Consider the following 21,159-nt stretch of genomic DNA (forward strand, 5'->3'; position numbering starts at 1 on the left):
GAACAACTATCATTTCAATAAATCTTGCTCCATAGAAAAACGTCAATCTTATTTTAGGCTTTTCCCCCTTTTTTGGTGAAGTAAAAGCCTGGGGAAAAAAAAACAGGTATGGCTACGTGGGACAAGCAAGTTAAGAAAATATACTTTAGTCTAAACTTAAATAAGAAGGTCCACACTTTTTTGTCAAAACATTAAGCCTCTGTCAAAAATGTATTTTTTTTTTCTTTTTATAGTACAGGATTAAAAGACAAGATGATGCTTACAAGATAAAGAAATAATTTACATGAAAATATCTTCTGACAAAGCTTTTCAATCAAAATATTGTTTTGTAACATTCAAACATGACATACAACAACAAAAGAAACAGTGAATGCAAACAAAAAATGTTATATGGATTGCTTTCAAACACATAAATAAATGAAATATTGGTGTAGGCAGCAGGGCTCATGCTGATGGCTAGCAGGAAATAACAGTGTGCAATCTATTTGGAAAAAGCTCTAAAGTACAAGTTACAAGCCCAATTACGGACTGCAGACAGTTCAGTTATATCACTGCCATCCTCTTCTGTCTCCAAAATAAATTCTCGATTAAATCACTCATACCCTAATTTACTCATACCTTTGCTTCAGAGATATGAATAACTATATACAAAAAGTAGTTTTATTTCACCATAGGGATAACATTGTACCTCTCTGCCAATGTCACTTGAAAAACCTTCCATGTCAAAACTGTTTGACAGCAGATAAACAATTTAATAAATACGCAATGATCTTATTACAGTCCTTCAGCTAAGCATGTCAACTCATGCTGCTAGTTTTGTGATCACAGTGCATAGAATCCAAATATAAAAGAATGGGGTGGCTTTTAAGGTAATGGTAGATCCCTTGCTTATAATCCAGATATATCCGAAACTTTCATAAGCTCTGTCATGCGTCAATTGTTTTTGTGGCAGGAGCAAAACCTTTCCCTGGTACAACGTCCATTGCCGGCAATGGATGCACCAAAACCGCCAAGGAGCTCAGTGTTATTGCACAATATATGAAGACCTGGAATTCTTCCAAAAGCTTAAAATAAAAATATGGAATTATTCTGACGTTTCTGGACACCTGCATTAATACTGTATGACTAATAAAAGCATGTCAGTTGCATGGACTGAACCAGCGATCAACATGCGCCCAGAATGCACACTAGTAAAAATGCAGTCACAGGAAGTAGTCTTCATTGCCTATAGGTCACTTCCAGTCAAAGGTTAAAGTTCAAAGACTGAATGATCAAAGTGCTCATTTTCTCAGTAGGACTATCTTCTGCTACGAGGATCACAAAATGGTGGCATCAACATGTGTCATCTTTAAAATAAAAGAAGAGCATTTATGGAAAACATATAAACATTCTATGTCCAAATCAGCTGTACGCAGAAACAATTCCTGGCATAGACAGTAGCATGCGGGGGAAATACACCCACGGAATAACTGCAGGTTTGTTCAATACTGACTCAAGAAACAAAGAAGAGAATATCACACACAAAACTTCTAAAATGCACATACACCCCCAAGCATGTCAGTATTAGCAAATATTCCATTAAAAGGACAGCAGTTTCCACACCAGTTATCAAATTGAGAAATCCTTTTATAAGGAATATATATATAAAATCCTTTTATAAGGAATATATAGTGATAACAGCTGGCAGAGTGGGCTTCTCCTGATGCATTCTCAACCATTTGTTTATACATGTATATATATAAAATCATATATATATGTATGTATATTCATTTATTTCTCAAGAATCAACACAAACTATAGCTGACAATTACGCAAACAGAATAGTTACTACTATAATCCTACATTCACTAAATTCTAGATACTGTGATTGGACAGAACATATGAAAAAAGTGTATTCTACGCCAATCTTTTCTGCATTATGCTCAGTATTAAAGTAAGTATTTGTCTGCGAAAGCTCTCTCAAACTTTCTCTTCCACACATTAACCTATAGTACATTTGCATCTGGCAACAGTAAGTATTAAGCTTGTTAACAGAAAGCAACCTTACTGTCTGGTTATTTTTAATGCACTTACTTATTAACCTCACACACCCAGAAAATGTAGCCTCATAAACAGCATTTTTACTGTTTACAGATTTAGTATGCATAAAGTACCAGCAAACAACTCTACATTCTCACTGGAAAATATTATGTCATCAATACTATTACATGTAAAAAAAAGTCTTAATTTTGATAATAGTGTACTGTATATGTAAAAAAGATTGGACAAGAATTCAAGAGAGATAGAAGGGGTATTTAAACTGTGTACTAAAAGTTTCGGCCACATACCAGAGAAAACACTTTCTACTAGAACAAAGACCACTCACCCAAAAAAACCCAAACCAAAACAAATACCACCACCCACCATAAACCGAAAAGCAGGAAGGAGGTGCTGGTTGAAAACAAAGCCCATTGCCCTCTTTCTCCACAAAAATCTACCTCCTGATAACACCAAAACCGGCAACAACTTTATGAAACCAACTTCAGCCTGGATGCCCAAGAAAACTGTATCTGGAAGTTCCTGCTCTGTCTTTCAACAAAACACGATCAACTCTCAGATTGGAATTCAACATGAAATTTAATGTATGATTGAAGCAGACATTGAGTAGGGCAGACAGTCTAAAAATACCAAAGATGGGGAGTTTTCAAACAGGGCTTGCAAGGACATCAGTTTGTAGCAAACAAGTCCCTAACTCTGCTTATAGAATAAGTTGCTTTGTCGGGGCAGGGATGAGATGAGATAAAAAACTCTGTAATAAGCTAAATGCACAAAGACACATGTTTACACGTCAGAATATATCTCAAAATGCTCCTTTAGCCCTCTGTGTTCACATCAGTTTGCTTTACATCAGCTCCCAACCATGCACTATTTGCTGCCAGCTAAATAAATTCCAGGCACCTACTGGAAAAAGAAAAAAATTCCTCCAAATGCATATACTAAGAGTGATGAGAGTCTTCCTCCTTTCTCTTCAAAACACAGGGACTGTATTTCACATCAAAGCTAATCCAGTGCAACGGCTAGCTGACAACAGAAGGGGCAGAACAACTCTGCATCTCCCTCCAACATGTTCTTGTATTAGCACTGGCATTTATTTCACCCAGTGGTTACCCTCGGACAGCTGGTTTTCTTTCTTGGTTGGGATTGGTTTTTCTCCCCTAATTCACCCAGCCCAAAGTGGTTCAACCACAAGACTAGATCTGTGACTATGACACTTGAGTTGAAGCAGGAGCAGAAAATGAAGATGACAGAATCACTTTTTCCAAGGGTTTGCAAATCTTTTCAGGGGTACATAATGTGGAAGACAGTTCTTTTCCAGACAGAGGTGGTTAACATCAGCAGGCAAGCTACACTTCCCATTTTAGTGTAACTCACCACTTCTTCAAACGCATTAAGTAAACACTGAAAATTTAAAGATCATGCCTTGGCAGGCTTGTTTCATGTCCACAGAAGAGGAACAAAATTACTTGTAACTAAGAGAAGGAGAAAGTGACACATAAAACTTGAAGGAAAAACCCTTTAGCATTTAAGAAAATTTTTGTCAAATGGACATCAGGCATGTTTTATTTTTTAATGTAAGGATTTAAGGGGTGGGAGAAACCCAATGAACTTTTAATCATGATCTCCTTAAAAAAAAACCCAAATGAAAATATTACAAAGCAAAACAGTATGAGTTATTTAAATGAACTGACTTGTTTTCTCTTGCCTCAGGTTGGTTTTCAGGTTGCTCTACATTTGGGCAGGGGTAGGCTTTTCTGACTTCCAGAAAACAGCCATTGCACGGTTACTTCAAAGCAATTAAATGGCTTGTTCAGTGGACTATAAGCAGCTTGACGGTTTTTCAGCCACAATTATATAGCAACTTTCAGAGTCAGATAACCTATATTTCTTTTCGTACTCATTTGTTTTGCTTGTTTAACTCAAATTGAATTTCATGAATAAGAAATCAAAGTAGTATCTGCAGACTGTTCTCCTTGATAGACCTCAGTCCTGAATCAAAACGAGACTAGTACAAATATTCAAAGTAGACAGAACATATTTTAATCACAAGATAAAGCCAACAAATGAAACTTCACTTGTTTATCTTTAAAAATAACTAGCACGTGAAAATAAAAATAGTTGACAAAAGCTCTCCCAAAATTGCCAGTAAAGAGAAAGCAAAACTAGAAATGGAAAAGCACCAAACACATTACAAGAGTGCAAAAACAGAAAGAGAAAAAAGTGACTACTGAATAATCTGGTGAAGACAAAAAACCCAGCCTGGCGGCCAACAGGATTATTATTCTTGGAGTCCATGTTAAAAACAACATAATGTATAAACACATGATAAACGGTCCCATGAGATACAGCACTCCTCTTACTGTAACTGAAGTTACCTTGTTTTAGAGGTACTATAGGAGTATTATGAGAAATGGACTTTCATTCTGCTATGTTACCATAAAACCCATGGGTCTCAGGAAGTATTATGAAACTCAGGCTTTTCTTGTTAAGGAATCTACAGGCTTTTAAGAATCTAAGGGTGAAGGCTCTGGCATTTGCCTCTCCAGTCTCAAAGTACCTGGTCTCATTTCATGTACGAGGCAGAACATGTTGTGCGGTTGGGAGGCAGTGAAAAACAGAGGATGTCTTACAATGGAGCCTTCAGTGAAAGGTAGCGATGGGATCAACTCCTCCTGCACCACCCTAACATACAGTATCATCTACTCTAACACATCCCTTCCCAAAATACATGGGCTTCTGATAGCCACCATTTCCACAGTATTTTCCTAGGGAAAGCAAAAAAGTATTGGCCAACAAGAGAGCAGAGGAGAAAAGCACAGCCTGTCTCTACCCTCTACTTCTTTCTTTCCTCACCAATGGAGAGGACAAGACAAGCACATACAGCCAACCCCAGCTCTGGGAAGAGGACGGCAAATGTTGAGGCAGAAGAAAGAAACACCACATTATAAAGCCAGACAGAGAGCATATGGAAAGAAAGAAAGAAAACAAACCACATCACACAAAAACCAAACAAACTAAAACAACACAACACCAGCACTGCAGACACTGGAGTACTACACATAGCAATTTTAGTATGGTGTTGGTTTTTTTATCAGGTACATGTAGAATCTTATTACTATATTATTGACTATTAGTTCTTAAGAGCCTTTAAGTCAGCCAACTGTCCCACATTGGAAATCTATTAAAACACGTAGCTGTTTACAAACATATAGGCACCTTTTAATCACTGTAAAAGCTCTTAAAGTGTTACTAACAACACAAAAACCCCTGGTTTTAGAGCTAAACCTAGTTTCATTATGGACGTTCCCCAACCCCAAACTTCAGACTTGCCATGGACTAAAGGTTTACAATAACTTCCATTCAAATTCAATCCTACATTTTAAACCACACAAATCTGTGCTGCTTAAATTTCCATCAGGAAAATGTGATCTAGAAAAAAATCACAGCAGAGTATGTCAGAAACACGATTTTAATAACTTTTGTAAATTAGAAAAGAAGATTTTAAGGCTTTGAATGCATTTATCCTGCTTTCCTACATTTTAATTGCCTGCAGCCTGAAAAACTTCAGAACTCCTGGTCCTAGTAAAATACTTACCGTGATACCACCATTTTGTTTTCTTTGGATTCTTGTTACATGTTCTGACATAAAATGAGTTATCTGGAGGTCGCCTCTGCAACAGAAGAAAAGACCTACAAATAATCAAACAATCCTCACGATGGTAATACATGAGCTATGTAATTAGCTTATGAAAGGCTACCACATGAAGGTAGTGAAAATGAGGTAACAGGCAGGGCTAGACCTTTGTCAAGAAAAATCTTTTCAGGATCCAGGTAGCAATTCTTACTGGAGATACTCCAAGCAAAAAATTAACAAAAAATACCAAACGGCTTGGAGATAGATAAGGGGAGAAACAAATTTTTTTTTTTTTTTTTAAAAAAAAAAAAAGATAGAAAACAACCCACAAGAAACAAAGAGCTGTTGTTCAAAAAACCCCAAAGGAAATACCTTTGCAGTTTGGAATCTAATTCTGATATATTAGATCCAATTCACATCTGTAAGTCCCAGCTTGGAACGGGTGAAATAATAAACTTAAATATCCATATCTTCATATTCTTCAGTTTTCTTCCTAAGTGACATCATCATGCAAACCCCAAGTGACGGGGCACAATACAAAGCCATATTGGGGGCGTTTTCCTACCACATACACGTGACTAGAACTGATTGGGATGTCACAAAAATAGTCATGTCTGAATAGCACGGATGCACAAGCTCTGACCACATCTAACTTCCACGGGTGTTCCACTGCGAACAAAATGGTCAAGAGTAAAAGTGTAGTTTCGTTACAAAAAAGGTCTAAGCTATCAGTGCCACTCATCGATGACCAAAAAAGCAGCTTAGCACCATTCACTCTCCTGAAATGAAAATGATCAAGATCACTGAAACAGTACAGCTGTTACATACAAACCAGCCATACAAACATCTGCACTAAAGACATTTCAACAGTCACTCTGCACTGCCTTTAGAGACAGAATCAATTTACAAAGAATTGTCCTAAAACATGACTGAACTTCACAATTAGTACAACTAGAAGGACTCCATTAACTCCCCTTTTCCAACAATGACATACACGGTCACTGTGAAAAGTGACCAAGTACTTACTGCACTGTTTATTTTGCAGTTCTAGCTTGTATTTTTTCAGTAGTAGAAAAGTAGATACAGTAATTTTGCCTATTTTAGAATTTGAGAAATTAAAAGTTGACTTTGCAAAGTAGAAAACTATTAACTTTTACTTATTCTACTCCAACAGTGCTAAAAAAGCCCATACCTTTTCTTTGCAGCTGGAGAGCATGCTAATAATGCTAAGACAAACAGATTGCACAGAGAGAGCTGGAGACCAGTCTTCTGTTAGGATGGATAAACAGATATGACCATTGCTATAAACATGAGGATGAACAGGAATATTGTCTCCAGTAAACATGACCTTAAAAAAAAAAAAAAGAACAAACAATTGTAATTTATTATCCACATTCTAAATAAGCCTACTGCTTTTGGGAAAACAATAATATTTTATTTAAGTAGATCTGCCATTTTCACTTACACTAAATAATACACTTTAGCATGTCAAATCCATTCATTTTTGGAAGTTATTAATTGAAATGTAAAATAAAACAATGGAAGCCTAAATAGCTAGTGAAGATGGAAGTTAAATAAATGGTTACATGTAGGGGGTTTTTATCTATGAATACTTATACAGCACAGAAAAACGCAAAGGTAACAATGTAAAGACATCAAACTAAACCTTTTGTATCTTTTAGCCTCGGTTTTTCATGTCTTAAGGAATACAGTTGCCTAGCTAAACACTGGATTTTAATGATTTCATAAGCCACAGTGTTATACACCAGGAAACATGATGAGATTCACAAATGAGTATTTCTGTAACCCTGGTCAAAACAGAAATTAAGTTCTGGACAACTCACCCAGGTTCCAGCATAAAGAGTAAAATGCATTGAGCCTATTAACTATAAAATAAAGTACTTGTACAACCGAAGTATGTTACCATATAGGAATATTTTTAGATCGTTATTTCAAATGGAATATGGTTTTACTTGATATGGACAAATAGGGAAGAACAGCATTTAGAACCTTAACTCCTGTCTATTAAAAGATAGTATCACAGTCAAAAAAAAAAAGGTTAGAAAAGCAATTTTGAGAACTATTGCTCTTACATCAAGTTTTTGTCAAACACATAGTCGGCTCAGGAGCAACAGAAATGGAGTAAAAGTGAAACCTCTGTAGCGGCATTATCCTCCTGAGCTTCTTATCCAACATAACCATTGTCATCTTTTATGCAATGACATAATAAATCTCTACCGCTCATAACCATAATACCCAGAAGCCTCTTAAGTGTTTCCTAAGTTGTATAGATCCACGTATGTGCACAAATATGTATACACGTACACCTTCATCATACCGGAAACTGATTAGAGAGCTTAACCTATTTGCCAAATGGCAGACAGGCTTCTAAGGCAGCAGAAAAACTGGATTTAGAACGATGTTTCACAGGTGTTTAAATTGCTGTTTCTTAAGCATTGTAGAGCTTACCTTCATAATCCAGTAATGTATTTGACTTCTAACTAATGTCTTCCTTTTATAGGAAAAGCAGAACTAGGCATACTAGGTAAGTAAAAGCATGCACTCTATGATAGACAACATACATTTAAAGGCAGAAAACAACCAATTGATTAAGCAGCAGTAGCAGATTTGCAGGGGAAAGAATTGAGCCAGAGGTTCGTAACACAGAATGAACTTACTGCACAGCAGCACTTTTATAACAGAAATTGTAGCCATCTACAACAATCAAGTACCCAGTACTTATATTCTTAATGTTTTCTTACTAAAAGTCAGTGTACAAGTATGGATCTAATTTGCTGTTTTACAATAAACTGCACAGAGCCACACACACAGGTTGGGCTACAAATAGTACCCACTTGGAACAAAATGAAAGTGTTTACTCTCTTGTGGATCACCTATGGTTCACTGCAAACCCAATGGGGTGCAGAAGTACAGATGGCCAGTTTGTTCCATAAAACCTAAGACAGAAAAGTCAGCACTCTAGTTTTTATCATGGTACCTAAAAATATGTAATATTTAGGGTTTGAGTGTCCCTTTCAGCTCTGTGCTTCAGTTTCAACACCAATGAGAAAAGTGTCAGAGATCACTCTTGGAACTTTGAGCTGAGACAGAGTAAGAACGAAGGCACTCTTGCTTTCCTTTTTACTTTTTCAGAAAAGCAGGGGCAATAGCTGAACTCTACTCTTACTAGCCACGCTTTGAAACATTTTCCTCAGGTAGTGCAGGGATGGATGTACAGAGCTCATTCTGCAGCCTAGTACTATTGCTGCCCCTTCAGTTCTTTGCATTGCCATGAAAGCAACACAGTACCTCACACCACCAGATTTGCAGGCCTCTCAAAGATGTCATGTATCTATGAGAGTCCCTACCATGAGCACAGAATTTCTCCAGCTGTATTAACTATGGCAGCAGAGAAGATGCAAGAGGCTTAAAAATAAACTAGAAAAGAAGTTGGAAGCAAAAAGAGGGGACAAAGCAGCAGTTGTTGTTTACTTCTACACCGCAGTAAAGAGGATCTTCCTACTTACCCTGTGTTGCTCTTTCATATATGAATATCAACCTCAAAGAAGCCTCCAGTTTACACTGCTCTTTCATCTCCTGAAAGCAACTAGACTGCCACAGCACTATACCTCACTGCAGAATAATTTTTAAAAGAAAAGGCATCTGTACAGTGTGTTTAATGCAAATTAAAGTAACAAAACCTCGCATTAGGATACGTGGATGATACTAATATTCAGCATTTGTGATGCAGCTATAACCTGAAGGTAGCGTTAAGTAATAAGGAAGCAAGCAGTTACCTGAGGCGAATCAAAAGGATACCGACTACTGAACTTAAATAGAAGCTGAAATTTCTCCCCTTCATATAGTGTTCCTGGAGCACCTTCCATGTCTACAATCCATCTAAGGAACGGGGGGAAAAAAATTGTTAGTATAGTGGAATGACAAATTATAATTTTACTCCTGGAGCACAGGACTAATCAAATCAATTACCAACCCCAATCACAGCCAAATCTTCTAAACTCTCCATTAGTACCACAACAGTCACAAAGGTGAGTAACACATCAAGCCTAGATTTGAAAGAAACAAGCCTGGTATTTTACAGAGAGGCACTGACATAATGCTGCAAATTACACAAATAATCATGACTTGGACTCAACACAGACCCATCAGTTCCCAGCACAATGACTGTTAATGTGAGACAACAAAGCTGAAACAACAAAGCTGAAACAAAATACCTGTTCCAAAGTTTATTTCTACACAAAAACAGGCTTGGGAGGAAATAAACTAGTACATTCACATTGTTTTAATTTTCTATCAATTAAATCATCCATGCAGTTTATTAAAATAAAATCTGTATCCAAGGGGGAAGGGCAATGCTCCTCTTGCACTCACATCTGTGAAAAACTCAGAAATCAAATGGTATATAAACTGGCACGTAATTGAAGCAAAACTGGAAAAGTTAACAGTATAAAAAGGCAAAGGTCACAGAAAATGAAAAACAAAACCAAAAAAGGAATGATCTGCAACTGTAACGAAGGTAACACCTCAACACGTCACAGTATTCTTCTTCCTCTGCTTCTGCTCCTTCCATCATAACAATATGGAAGTAATTCACAGCTGGAGCTGGTGGGGGAGGGGGTTTAGCTGTTGGCGTTTTTTTTAATCGAGTCAAAAATTGATGCTTTGCATATTGTTTGACACATACAGCAACACTCTGCTATCAGATTCTGTCATTTTGGAGTTCTATCATCAATCACTTAATACCACCCTTTGTAGCATCACTTCCCCATTTTTGTGTTTCGCCCTTGATTTCTATACAGTCGAGCACCACGATAAGGTAAAGATTCAGCAAGAAACTACAAAAATGCTCAGGTAAGGCATCAGGCTCATGTTAGGCAGCTGAGATTTTTTTCAGAACAGCAACGTGCCCAGAAAAGTTGACATCTCCTCCAGCTGGCAATCCTGATGATCCTGTTCCCAACCTCTCCATCCTCCTGTCACATGTACTCTCCCCGTGTGTTTAAGCTACGAAGATTTTTTGTCTTCCCCTCTATTTTTTTTTTTTTTTTTTTTTAAGAAAAATTGCTTCTCTACTGAACTGCCAGCTGTCACACTCTTCAGGAGGAATGCATCTTCAACAGCAGCATGACAATGGCTGTACTAGTGTTCCTTATTTTCATTCTGTGAAGATTCCTTCAATTTAATCTATCTGCACTCCAGACCACTTCTCTTTTCTGCCTTCTGCTTTTACATTTATGCACACAGTGCGCCAATGTTGTTCAGCTTTATTGGTCCTTGTGATGCAGAGCCTCCACTTTCAAGTTTTTAAAATAGTTTCATTTACTAAATAGAAGATAACTCTGCCTGGATGTTGCTCCTTTTATGGTCAAGGAATCACCAGAACCCATCTTTCTTGTGTGCTTTACATTTAGCCATCCCCAGTTTCTAATCCTTGTGTATTTAAAATAGATGATTGCTTAACATTCCAAGTGACCCAGTTACGCCATGGGATCCAATTATTTTATTCAACATCGTTCAAATCCAAGCTAGTATTCCTACACATCTTTGCTGCACCAGTTCAAATTGCAACTTCATTAACGAACTCAGAACATGTTACTTGGCACCAAAAACCCTCAAAGAGAAAAAATAAGACGTTACTTGTGACATGAAGCTTCATAAACAGTGACAACTCCAAAATCTAGTACGACAGTAAACAGGAAGTTTTGATTAGCAAGGTACTGAATGGTATAAAAATTGTACATAGCAGAAAAAAATAACAAGGTAGTACTCTGGGAACAGAGACATCCTAAGAAAAAAGGAAATCCACAAACAGAAGAAACACCTACAGATTTTTTTCCTTTTCCATCTCTTAACTGCTGTAAACTTTCACTGAATAGTAGTTTTTTTGTTTAAATGAGTGAAAACCACTTCCAATATTAGACCGAGCCCTATTTTTAGAAATTTTAAGTATTTTGCTTCCCAAAGAAAATCCAAAGTAAAGCAAGAAACACAAGCTGTAATTCAGCAATTGCACAGAAGTTTTATATTATTTGTACCAAATTCTGGGAAGTGATATTTCAATTTCTTTTAGTTGTATTCATCTTCATGAGTATCACAAAAACCAGAATCACTTAAAAAGCAATAGCGGTGTTTAACTTGGTACATACAAGACCCAGAAAAGCCTCCTGTAACATGGTCTGAGTGCCACCGCCAAAAATGCAGATGTGAGGCAACATCAGAAGTCAGCTCTATGTTATGTTTTTAAACCGATCCATCAATCAATAATGGTCCCAAACATACAGACCCAGGTTCATACTCTCAGAAACATTTACATCTCATAAGAATTTAACACTTCTCTAAAATTAAACTAAGAAAACTGCCTAAAAAAAATTCACAGTCTACATCTTTTGAATTTCAGTCAATTAAAAAAATAGTTTAAATTAATACCAGCAACAATCCCTGTCCATTCCAAAGAACAGAACACTGAATATTTAACCATGTTTCTCTCTCCGCGTCGCTAATCATAGAAAAAACTACAGCAGGGAGGAAAGTGCAAACAAACGTACTTAGATAACTTTGACTTTAAGAAGTTTCCTCTGCTTGCTTTAGAGAAAGAAGGTAATGGAAATTAACAGCTACAAAATATATTCCACACAAATAATGCGGAAACTCTAAATGAGCTACTCCAATAAATCTAGAGGGGTTTCAGAGGTTAGTACCTATGAAAGACTTAAATTATTTTATTCCAAAATATGCAGAAGCTTTTACCAATTGACATTCCGTTAGACAGTAAAATGCCTAATAAAAATTTAATGAATTCACTATCCAGTTCCTGAGAACATCCAGCATATTACTGCAATATGCTCGTTAAGCAGAACAATGTTTCGCTCCCTAGACTAGAAACAAAAATTCAGAACATCACTTGGAATAAGTGGTAGAAGTGGCATGCAGAGAACTTCTCATTACTTACACTTTTCAGCTTGATAGCAAAAATAAAACAGTATATATACTTACTGTGTAATTGAATTTTGTACACTCTTTTCATTTAGAGTCATTCCTGGAGGTGGATCGTTTTGCAATGCCAATAGTTCTTTTTGTAATCGTTTCTATAAAGAAATTGTATAGAATATTTGAAATATTAAATCAAGTTCAACAATAAACAAGCATATTAAAGTATATTTCATCAATTACTGAAAGGTAAAAGGAGTTGTATTTGAAAATTTAAATACAATGTGAAATTGAAAGGTGAGAAAGAGGGAAGACTCCTCTCCTAGAAATTAAAGGGGAAAGTCACAGGCCTTAAACTTACATTTTTGGTAAAATACAACAGCACTTACATTTGCAGCGCTGCTAAGCGAAGAACAGTTGTATCCAGGATTTTGCCATATTACAAAAATCAGAGCTCTTCACCTACCAGCGGACAGTTCATATTCCCCTGATAGCATCAGATTTACAATTAATTCTTCAAGGTTTTAACAGCACAACTCTTCCTCTTCTAGGTAATTTAAGACACTTCTATCTGGCATCTGTGCAAGCCTTTTTCTTGTTCTAAGCCAATCCAGAGAACTGAACACAAAACTAAATCAAGACTGTGTGACTTGCAGAACACAAACTATTTCACAGTTACAAAAGTAACTGCATATATAATACGTACAGTAACTGCACCCAAGAACTACAGTGTCGTGGTATTCAGAAAAGCGTTACACCAGCAGCTCAGATAATTCTTACCTATATTGACAGGGACAAATCAGTATCTGCAAACAGCTTCTAATGTAACAACTACCAGAACTGTTTCTTACAAGCTACAAAGCAAGAGAAACGCAACCTCTGTGAAGTGCTACCATTGGCACTGCTTTCAGATGGTATTTTTCTCCAAATAAACAGTTATGCAATACGTTTTGTCATTTCCAAGCCATCTAGTCAATGGGAAGTTCAAGGCTTTCTCATTTCTTACTCTCTTTCCTGCCAACAATTTTAAGGTTTACTGCCTACCAGTCCGCTTCCCTCATCCTATTAGTCAAAATGACCTTACATCAAGAATAAACAAAAATACCATTTGGGGGTTTAGTATCTAATTTTGCTTCAACATATAATTTTTTAAAACGTAGGTTTATCACGCGCTTGTAGCTGTCTCTTACTAATTTTCCAAACCACTTTTCTGGTGCTTAGTAGAACTTAAGAAAATCCACAGGGGAAAGTAAGAGTGTTCATTTGTCAACATAGAAGTGGTTCAGTATCTCACTAAAATCTCCGAAATAGTATTACAATAAATTCAGACACGCAACTCCTAAAGAAAAGGCCCTTACACATTCACAACTTACAGTCTGAAATAACTTTCTGTCTTTGCCAAGCAGCCCTGAAAACTTGCTATGGGCTTCTATTTTGAAAGTTCCTACCTTGAACCCAGACACACACTTTAAACATCTTTTATTTACATGCAGTTAAACAAATATGTTTTGAAGTGAAATGTTACGTCATAAAAGAATTTTAAAGGTTGTTATAATTGGTGTACAGATATAAACAAACTGAAAAAAACCCAATGCTAGCATTTTCATAAGCAAGCTATACACATTGCTACCACAGTGAAAAAACAGATCAGATTCCTTGTGTTCATCCGTTGCTTTCTGCACAGTTTAGGAAAATTTCAGATTATAAACACCAACAGTGTTTAACACCACTATTACAAACTAAATTGCAAAAGAAGAAAAGTTCTAAAACCTTCTGGTTTAGGATTTTAGAAATTTTTAACTTGAGTGGTAGAGATGTTTTGAAGTCAATTCTCTTTCTGACACTTTCCAAGACCACCATCAAATAAACCTCAGTGGTAGCCAACCTCTGTACACCCTGTCATACTGATCATCATCGAGAGAAATATTCAAAAAGTTCAGAGATGAGAACCCTATACGATAAGGGAAAGCCAAACTCTTTCCCTTAAAGAAGAGATTTAGAAGTGTTGGATAAAAAATAGTAAAGAACAAGTGTATGTAAGAACAGCAAATAATTCACTAGATTCATTTACTTATACATACAGACCAACTATACAACTGCCTTTGTAAAAAGGAGCCTAAAATCCATTTAAAAATTAAAGACAGACACATTAAGGTATTGGTATCTGATCACACACAGTAATTTGACAAGAGGAAATTTTGTTTGTTCTATACCCTACCAAAAATCCTGAATTATCAACACTTAAAATACCCTCTTATTTGAAGTTTGGGTCTTTGGCCCTTTTCTCTAGCAACTGTCTCTTCTAATAGAGTCTCAGTCACTCTTTCATCCACCTCACCAGTGCAAAAATATTCTGACTGCTTCACAGCTTTTCAGTCCTCACATATAATATTTATGGTTCTTTCTTAAAAAAACAGTAACCCAAGAGGGGAAAAAAAAAATATTAAAATGTATACTTGATCAGCAGAGTACCACTGAAGTACTCTGCTCCTCCGCTCTTAAAAACACTTGCTGACACTGTCTCAGGGACCTGTCCATTAAATGCAAATAAGACAGACAAACACATTGTTTCTCAGTGGTTGCAATACAAAATATATTAAGATCCAAAAATGCATCCCAGAGAAATAACAGGAGATACTATCTACACTTTGGGTCAAAAGTATCACAGTAAACAAAATCATATTTTTAAAGATGGAAAAGCAATTATCATTTCCAAGTTAGCGGGTTCAAACAAGTATCAACATAAGTTCAGTCTGACCTGAATTTACAGCTCTCGGTGAGAATATCAATTAAAAAAAAAAACAAGAAACATGTCATTCCAATATAAAGCTGAGAAGAACACATTCAGCAGAAAATGGATGTTATCTGACTACTAAGCCAAAGAAACTCATAATGTAAGTCCCCCAGAAAAGCAAACCTGTAACATTGCTAGTGGTGTAATGAAATGAAAACAAGCTTTAGCAAAGAAATTTATCACTTTGAAATAAGGGAATCCACAAAGAAAACCTGACCATGATTACCTATTATGCATAGAAAACTCCAGTGCAATTCTGATTAACAGTAAGTTCCTGGGCACAGCTCCGCACCTCACAAGTAGGGAGGGGATACAGAGGTCAAGAAACCCACAGCTATTCTGGATATATTCCTCATTAAGAGCCATGTCCCAAACAGGAGCAAGTATCAGCAAAAGGCATTATTCCCTTCAGCCTGACTGGAACCACTCCAACCCTGTGCCTACCTGAAGTACCAGCTGTGTTCTCCATTATACTATGCCCTGACAGATTTCATGTATCTCAACATCGCTCCCCTTAAGGGTAAGGCCAGGGGAAAGACAGACAGAGAGACAAAAAACACCCCCACCGTCACCCAAATGAAGATGATCTCAGCCCAGAATTGCAGACAATCAGGACAGAAGACCAACAATTGCTATTAGGGATGGCACAGAACCTTTCCATTTTCATTCTCTCCACCTATATTGACTATCTTGGGTAACCTCCCTTGAAATTAAAGGGCAAAAATACCATTTTATAATAAATTCCTAGATTTCTCTGGTCCCCATAATGACAGGAACCCTGAAAGTGCTAGACAGCTCAAGGGGAAAAAAACGTTTTTAAAGATTTTGTAAGCATTACTCTAGCCACTACAGATAGAAGAAAGGCAAAGTCTTCACACAAAAAAGAATTACTTCTATTGGACCAATCAATACACGTTTATGATGTGATACTTTGGAGAATACAAGTCCTTATTTATTTTTTTTTTTTCCAACTGGAATAATAAAACATACTATCTATTTGCCACACAAGTTAATCGTACCTTATCTGATGAATGTTGCTGAGTATCCTTAATAGGCTTTCGTCAGACATTTTGAAAATTTCATTTGTTCTATCAAGTATCAACTCAATTTTTCTGTACAGACTAACAAACATCTGCCTATAGACCTTTTCCAGAAGATGCCTGAGAGTACTCTAGAGCAACTGGAACAAAATTGTAGAGGGCATCATGGCCTACTAATCAGAATTCATTCAAATACTGGAAAATTGTTTTAAAAGAGGGGCTAACCAATATTTAGAAAAGTGTCTTTTAATCAACTTCTCTGGTCAATGCATTTTAGTGTTTGACTGCCCTCATAGCATAAAATGTTTCTTTTATATCTTATGGGATATTTCGGTTTCCAATTTATGTCTGCTGCCCCTTAGCTTTGCACTGTGGCTCCATTTTCTCCAACACCCCCCCCATGAGGTTGTTGTAGGCATCAGCAAAATCTTCCTTTTGCCTTCTCCAGGCTGAAGAAATCCAGTCAGCCCCTCCTTCCACGTTATGCAGTTCAGCCCCTAACCATCTTGGTGGCCAGCTGTGGGACTCCCTGCAGTTCATCAGTGTTCTTCTTATGCTTGGGCTCCCTAAAGACTCCCTCCAAATGTGGTCTCAAGTGCCAGAGTGAGAGGAAGAATCACTGCCCTCAAGATGCTGGCTACATGCTTCTACACACGGCCCGATACGCAGCTAAGGTTATTCAGAAAATCTGAAAGATACCAATAGGGCTAAGATTTTTTTGTATTTACCATGTTAAGCCTGGTTGTTTTAAACTATGTCGTTTAGTCTTTGAGAATCATTTGATTTTATACCCTCTGTCTGTAGTGTACATTGTTTGTCGGAGAGTATCTTTACCAGTTAAGATACAGAGAACTTAATCATGTGTTTGTGTCAAGGAAGAACAGTTTGTGTGGCCTTTGGTGTCTGGAAAATACAGACATACCGACATACGTAAATAGTAAGAACTTGGAAAAGCACCCAAGTAAAGCATGAGACCAAGAGCCACAAAAATATGTTTAAAGGACAACTGAGCAATGCGTGTTGATTGGGGATAAAGAAAGGACAATGTGAGGAAGACTACGGATGATCACCAGAGGGAGAAGAGACCCCTACCATAATTGAACTGCGCATATTCCAAAGTCATTAGCATACAGTAATGAGTTCAAGGAAAGTACTGACTATTATAATTAGTTCTGAGAAACGTAATGAATATGCACAAGTTAAACTGTACTTAAGCTACTTTGTGAGACCACTGGGCAGAGCAGTCGTGGTGGAGTGATCTCCAGTGCTGCCCAGCGCTGCAATAAAGAATGCCTGCTTAATAACACTCTGTTGTTATTGAGTTTTCATCTTGGAATCCTTACCCAGACGCATCTAGCCTCCCACCTTGGTGAGGAACATTGGAAAGCAAGGGGGTTTGGAAGCTCTTAATTTTGTTTCAGTACTCTCCAAAGACATTATGAAAGACCACTTTTTTTCTTTCTCTCTCCCTTGACACAATTTAAGATAATTTGTCTCGTGTTGCATTTCATTAATACACAAAACTGGACTATCAGGAGCCAGATCTAGTTTAAAAAAATTTTTTTTAAATCTCTTAAACAAAGCCCTTGAAGGCCAGATTCATACAGTTTAATTGGGAAATTGCACTCCTGGATACCATATTAATTCAGAAAACAAGTAAAGGTTAAATGCAACAACTTTAAATTAATACCTCTCTGGTGTCTTACAATATTTATACTAGCTGAACAAAGAGGTTACAAAGAACATTGATTTTCACAGAGTTACACTAAGTCTAAAGACTACTGTAATACCACGCGCAAATCTAAAAACACACACTTTTAGCTCCAAGATAATTCAGTTACATACTTGAAAAAAACATGACTCTGACATACCAAGCCCATACGTTACATACAAAAGGCATGCTGCAACTCCTTCTGAAACTAAGCATTTGAAAAGGTACAGTTTCAGAGGGAGAAAAGCCTCCCTTGTATTTGACAGCCATAAACACAGAAAACTTTTTCTGACACAAAATTCTTGAGAATTAGTAGCAACATACAAAGCAGAACAAGGTATAGTGGATTAACCCTTTTCAGACAATTTTAACGATCTCATTTGTAGAATCTCATAAACTTAGGACTTGAAATACCTCAGGGAAGGCACCTCTGCATCTTCCTAATGTAAGGGTGGATCAAAGATTCTTAAAACATCCTTGTAGTTAAAAGCCTTTAACATTTTCCACATCACCTTATCTCTTGCTTTTATAACTGGAAAAATTTTCTTCACAGTAAGAGATCTAGGTGAGATGAAGAAATTATGCGAAATTACTTCTCTTGCTTTTCAAGGATACAGAAGAGAATTCTACTTCAACTTACTTCTCTCCTGCCCCAATCTTTACTAAACTAAACACATAATTCTTTCAAGCCAATGCAGACTGCCCTCAAAATACCCTTTGGTAGGCCCAACCAGCTTGACAGAACCAAACGTCCTCTCTCAATTGGACACCCAGTAGAAACAAGAGTGATTTTACTACAACCAGACCACAACTGTCATACCTTGAGAAGTGGTCTTTGCAGTTAGTAAGAGAAAAAAAGAATCCACCGATTCACACCACGTTTTTCTTGTGTACTTACTCAAATATCACACTAACACAGGTTGCACAGTCAGAATACAGCTACTGCTCCTCTTTCACAATAACTACCACACAAAAGAAGGAAAACATGTTAGTTCAATGTGATTCTTCTTCTGAAATCCATTTTTGCTACTTTTTATCTAGGTACTCACAAGTTAATTGTTTCTTATATCCTACAGGTATCAAAGACTATTTGGTCCAGAGATTTCCATTTCACATGATAGCTGTCCTGGTTTGGGCTAAATCAGAACTAATTCTGTTTTAGTGCTTTTAACTTTTCAGTTAAGTCTCCTCTAACTAACAGCATTTTCTGAAACAGCAGCATGTTTTTCCAGACAGTGACTGCTTCTAGCAGTGATAAGGCCTGGTGTTCATAGTTCGTACCAAGGAATGGTGTGCAGAGAGGCCCTTGCTTATACTTGTTCTTATGGCGACCAAGGTCACTGCTAAATCTTGTACTCCGTGTTGGGGTGCCGGGAGTGAAAAGGGTCACACCTACAGGGAGGAGCGAACTGGACAGGTGACCCAAACCTGACCAACAGAGTGTTCCATCCCATATACGTCAGATTCAGTATAAAGCTGAGAGATCACGAGGGTCTCGCTCTCTTCATCTCTTCCTCTCTTCTTCGATGGCCAACATCTGAGGAGGACTGATCCGTGCATCCCTGAATCCAGTGCCTGAGTCCAGCTCCTGTATCCCATCCCTGTCTGCTGCCGAGTCCAGCCTGGGACTGCCCCAGTGCCAGCCCTGTGGTGTGGTGGTGACGTATTGTCATCAGGGTGGGGGGAGTTGGGTTCGGTATTGGTTTTGTATATATTTGTACATATTGTATATATTTCATTTTTTCCTTATTCTTATTATTATTTTTTCTTTTATTGTTATTGTTCCATTAAAGCTGTTTTAGTTTTCTTTTCCAAACCATAAAGTCTCTCTCCCTTGTTCTCTCTCCTTTTCCCTTTTGGGAGGGGAGAGGGGTTAGTAGAGAGCGTCTGTCATTCGTTAGTGGCCAGCCCAGCCTCAAACCGTGACAATAGCAGAAGAATAAAAGTAGTATTTATTATCTGGAAACATACTCAAAATAATTGTCAAAACAAAAAAAATTATTCGTTTGCACAAAAACTTAAAACAAAACCGAAACCTGTCCCACACAGCTGAATCCTAGTGACTCACGTAATAGCCATTGCCTACCAGGTATTGAATCTGTCCTTTTTGTTTGGCATGATTTGTTGTTAATTGAAGTATCTGTGTCGTCTTTTCTTTGCTTCCTTTTCTATTCACAGGGTCATCCCTTTCTTCACCTTTCTAGTGATTTATAAAAACCTCTCAATGCTTTTCAAATCTGCTAATCTAAAACCACGAACCATCGATAGGTTTCACTGTTATACGCTTGTCCTTTTCTTTCATATTGAGCTTTAGTAGTAATTACTTATTTTCACTTTTCTGTTTTGTACAAAGCCTTTTCAATCTTCACGTCACTAAATAGCTCCTTGTGTAGCCATATTGACTTTTACTATTACTCCAAATTTTTTTTTCATATTGAGACAGCTTGCCACTGTAAATCAGTATTTTCATATAGAAACTTGTAGCCTTTCAACACTTCATTATCAGGAGTCCTTCTTTATTTACAGAACTCCAGCTATGTTGAAACATGCATATCTAAAGTCAATACCATTATTACTTTTGGGGTTTTTTCTTACCATGAATCAGGAATACCAGTTTTCTAATCACATACTGAAGTTGCTTTTGGCCTCTCAACCAGCTCCTTTAAATCAAAATACAAGCTACTGCAGCTACTCAGTCCCGTAATAACCTCCAAACAGACATTTTCTATACATTGATATGCTCTTGGAAGCTGTGCTTGCTATATTGTTCTTCTCATATCACAAGACCATCTTTCGAAGGTTTCTGATAATCCATCCTAAGATTTCATACAGAAGCTCTCTTCCTGCTTGTCCACTTTCTATTTAAGGAGACTGCGAAAGAAAACACCGTCTGCAATCCTGGAGTTACTCACATAAAGGAGGAATAAATGCAAAATGCACAGGCAATCTTAATGTGATCTTTTACTTGTTTTTGAGAGAGGATTTTATGCTTAAA

At 37.1% G+C, this 21,159-nt stretch overlaps 1 protein-coding gene across 1 annotated transcript in view; it reads right to left on the reverse strand.

The window, feature by feature from the left end:
• Positions 1–343: 343 nt before the first annotated feature.
• Positions 344–21,159, reverse strand: part of UBE2W (ubiquitin conjugating enzyme E2 W) — a 31,889-nt gene continuing 11,073 nt past the window's right edge. The window contains exons 2-6 of the mRNA XM_086465343.1: positions 12,686–12,777; positions 9,469–9,571; positions 6,864–7,019; positions 5,633–5,708; positions 344–1,346 (exon numbers count right to left, since the gene is read on the reverse strand). Coding sequence (XP_086321469.1) covers positions 1,333–1,346; positions 5,633–5,708; positions 6,864–7,019; positions 9,469–9,571; positions 12,686–12,777 — 441 coding nt within the window. The 3' untranslated portion in view covers positions 344–1,332. The remainder of the gene's footprint in view (positions 1,347–5,632; positions 5,709–6,863; positions 7,020–9,468; positions 9,572–12,685; positions 12,778–21,159) is intronic.

This window comes from Leptosomus discolor, chromosome 5 (genome assembly GCF_034619465.1).
Source record: "Leptosomus discolor isolate bLepDis1 chromosome 5, bLepDis1.hap2, whole genome shotgun sequence".
Classification (NCBI taxonomy): domain Eukaryota; kingdom Metazoa; phylum Chordata; class Aves; order Leptosomiformes; family Leptosomidae; genus Leptosomus; species Leptosomus discolor.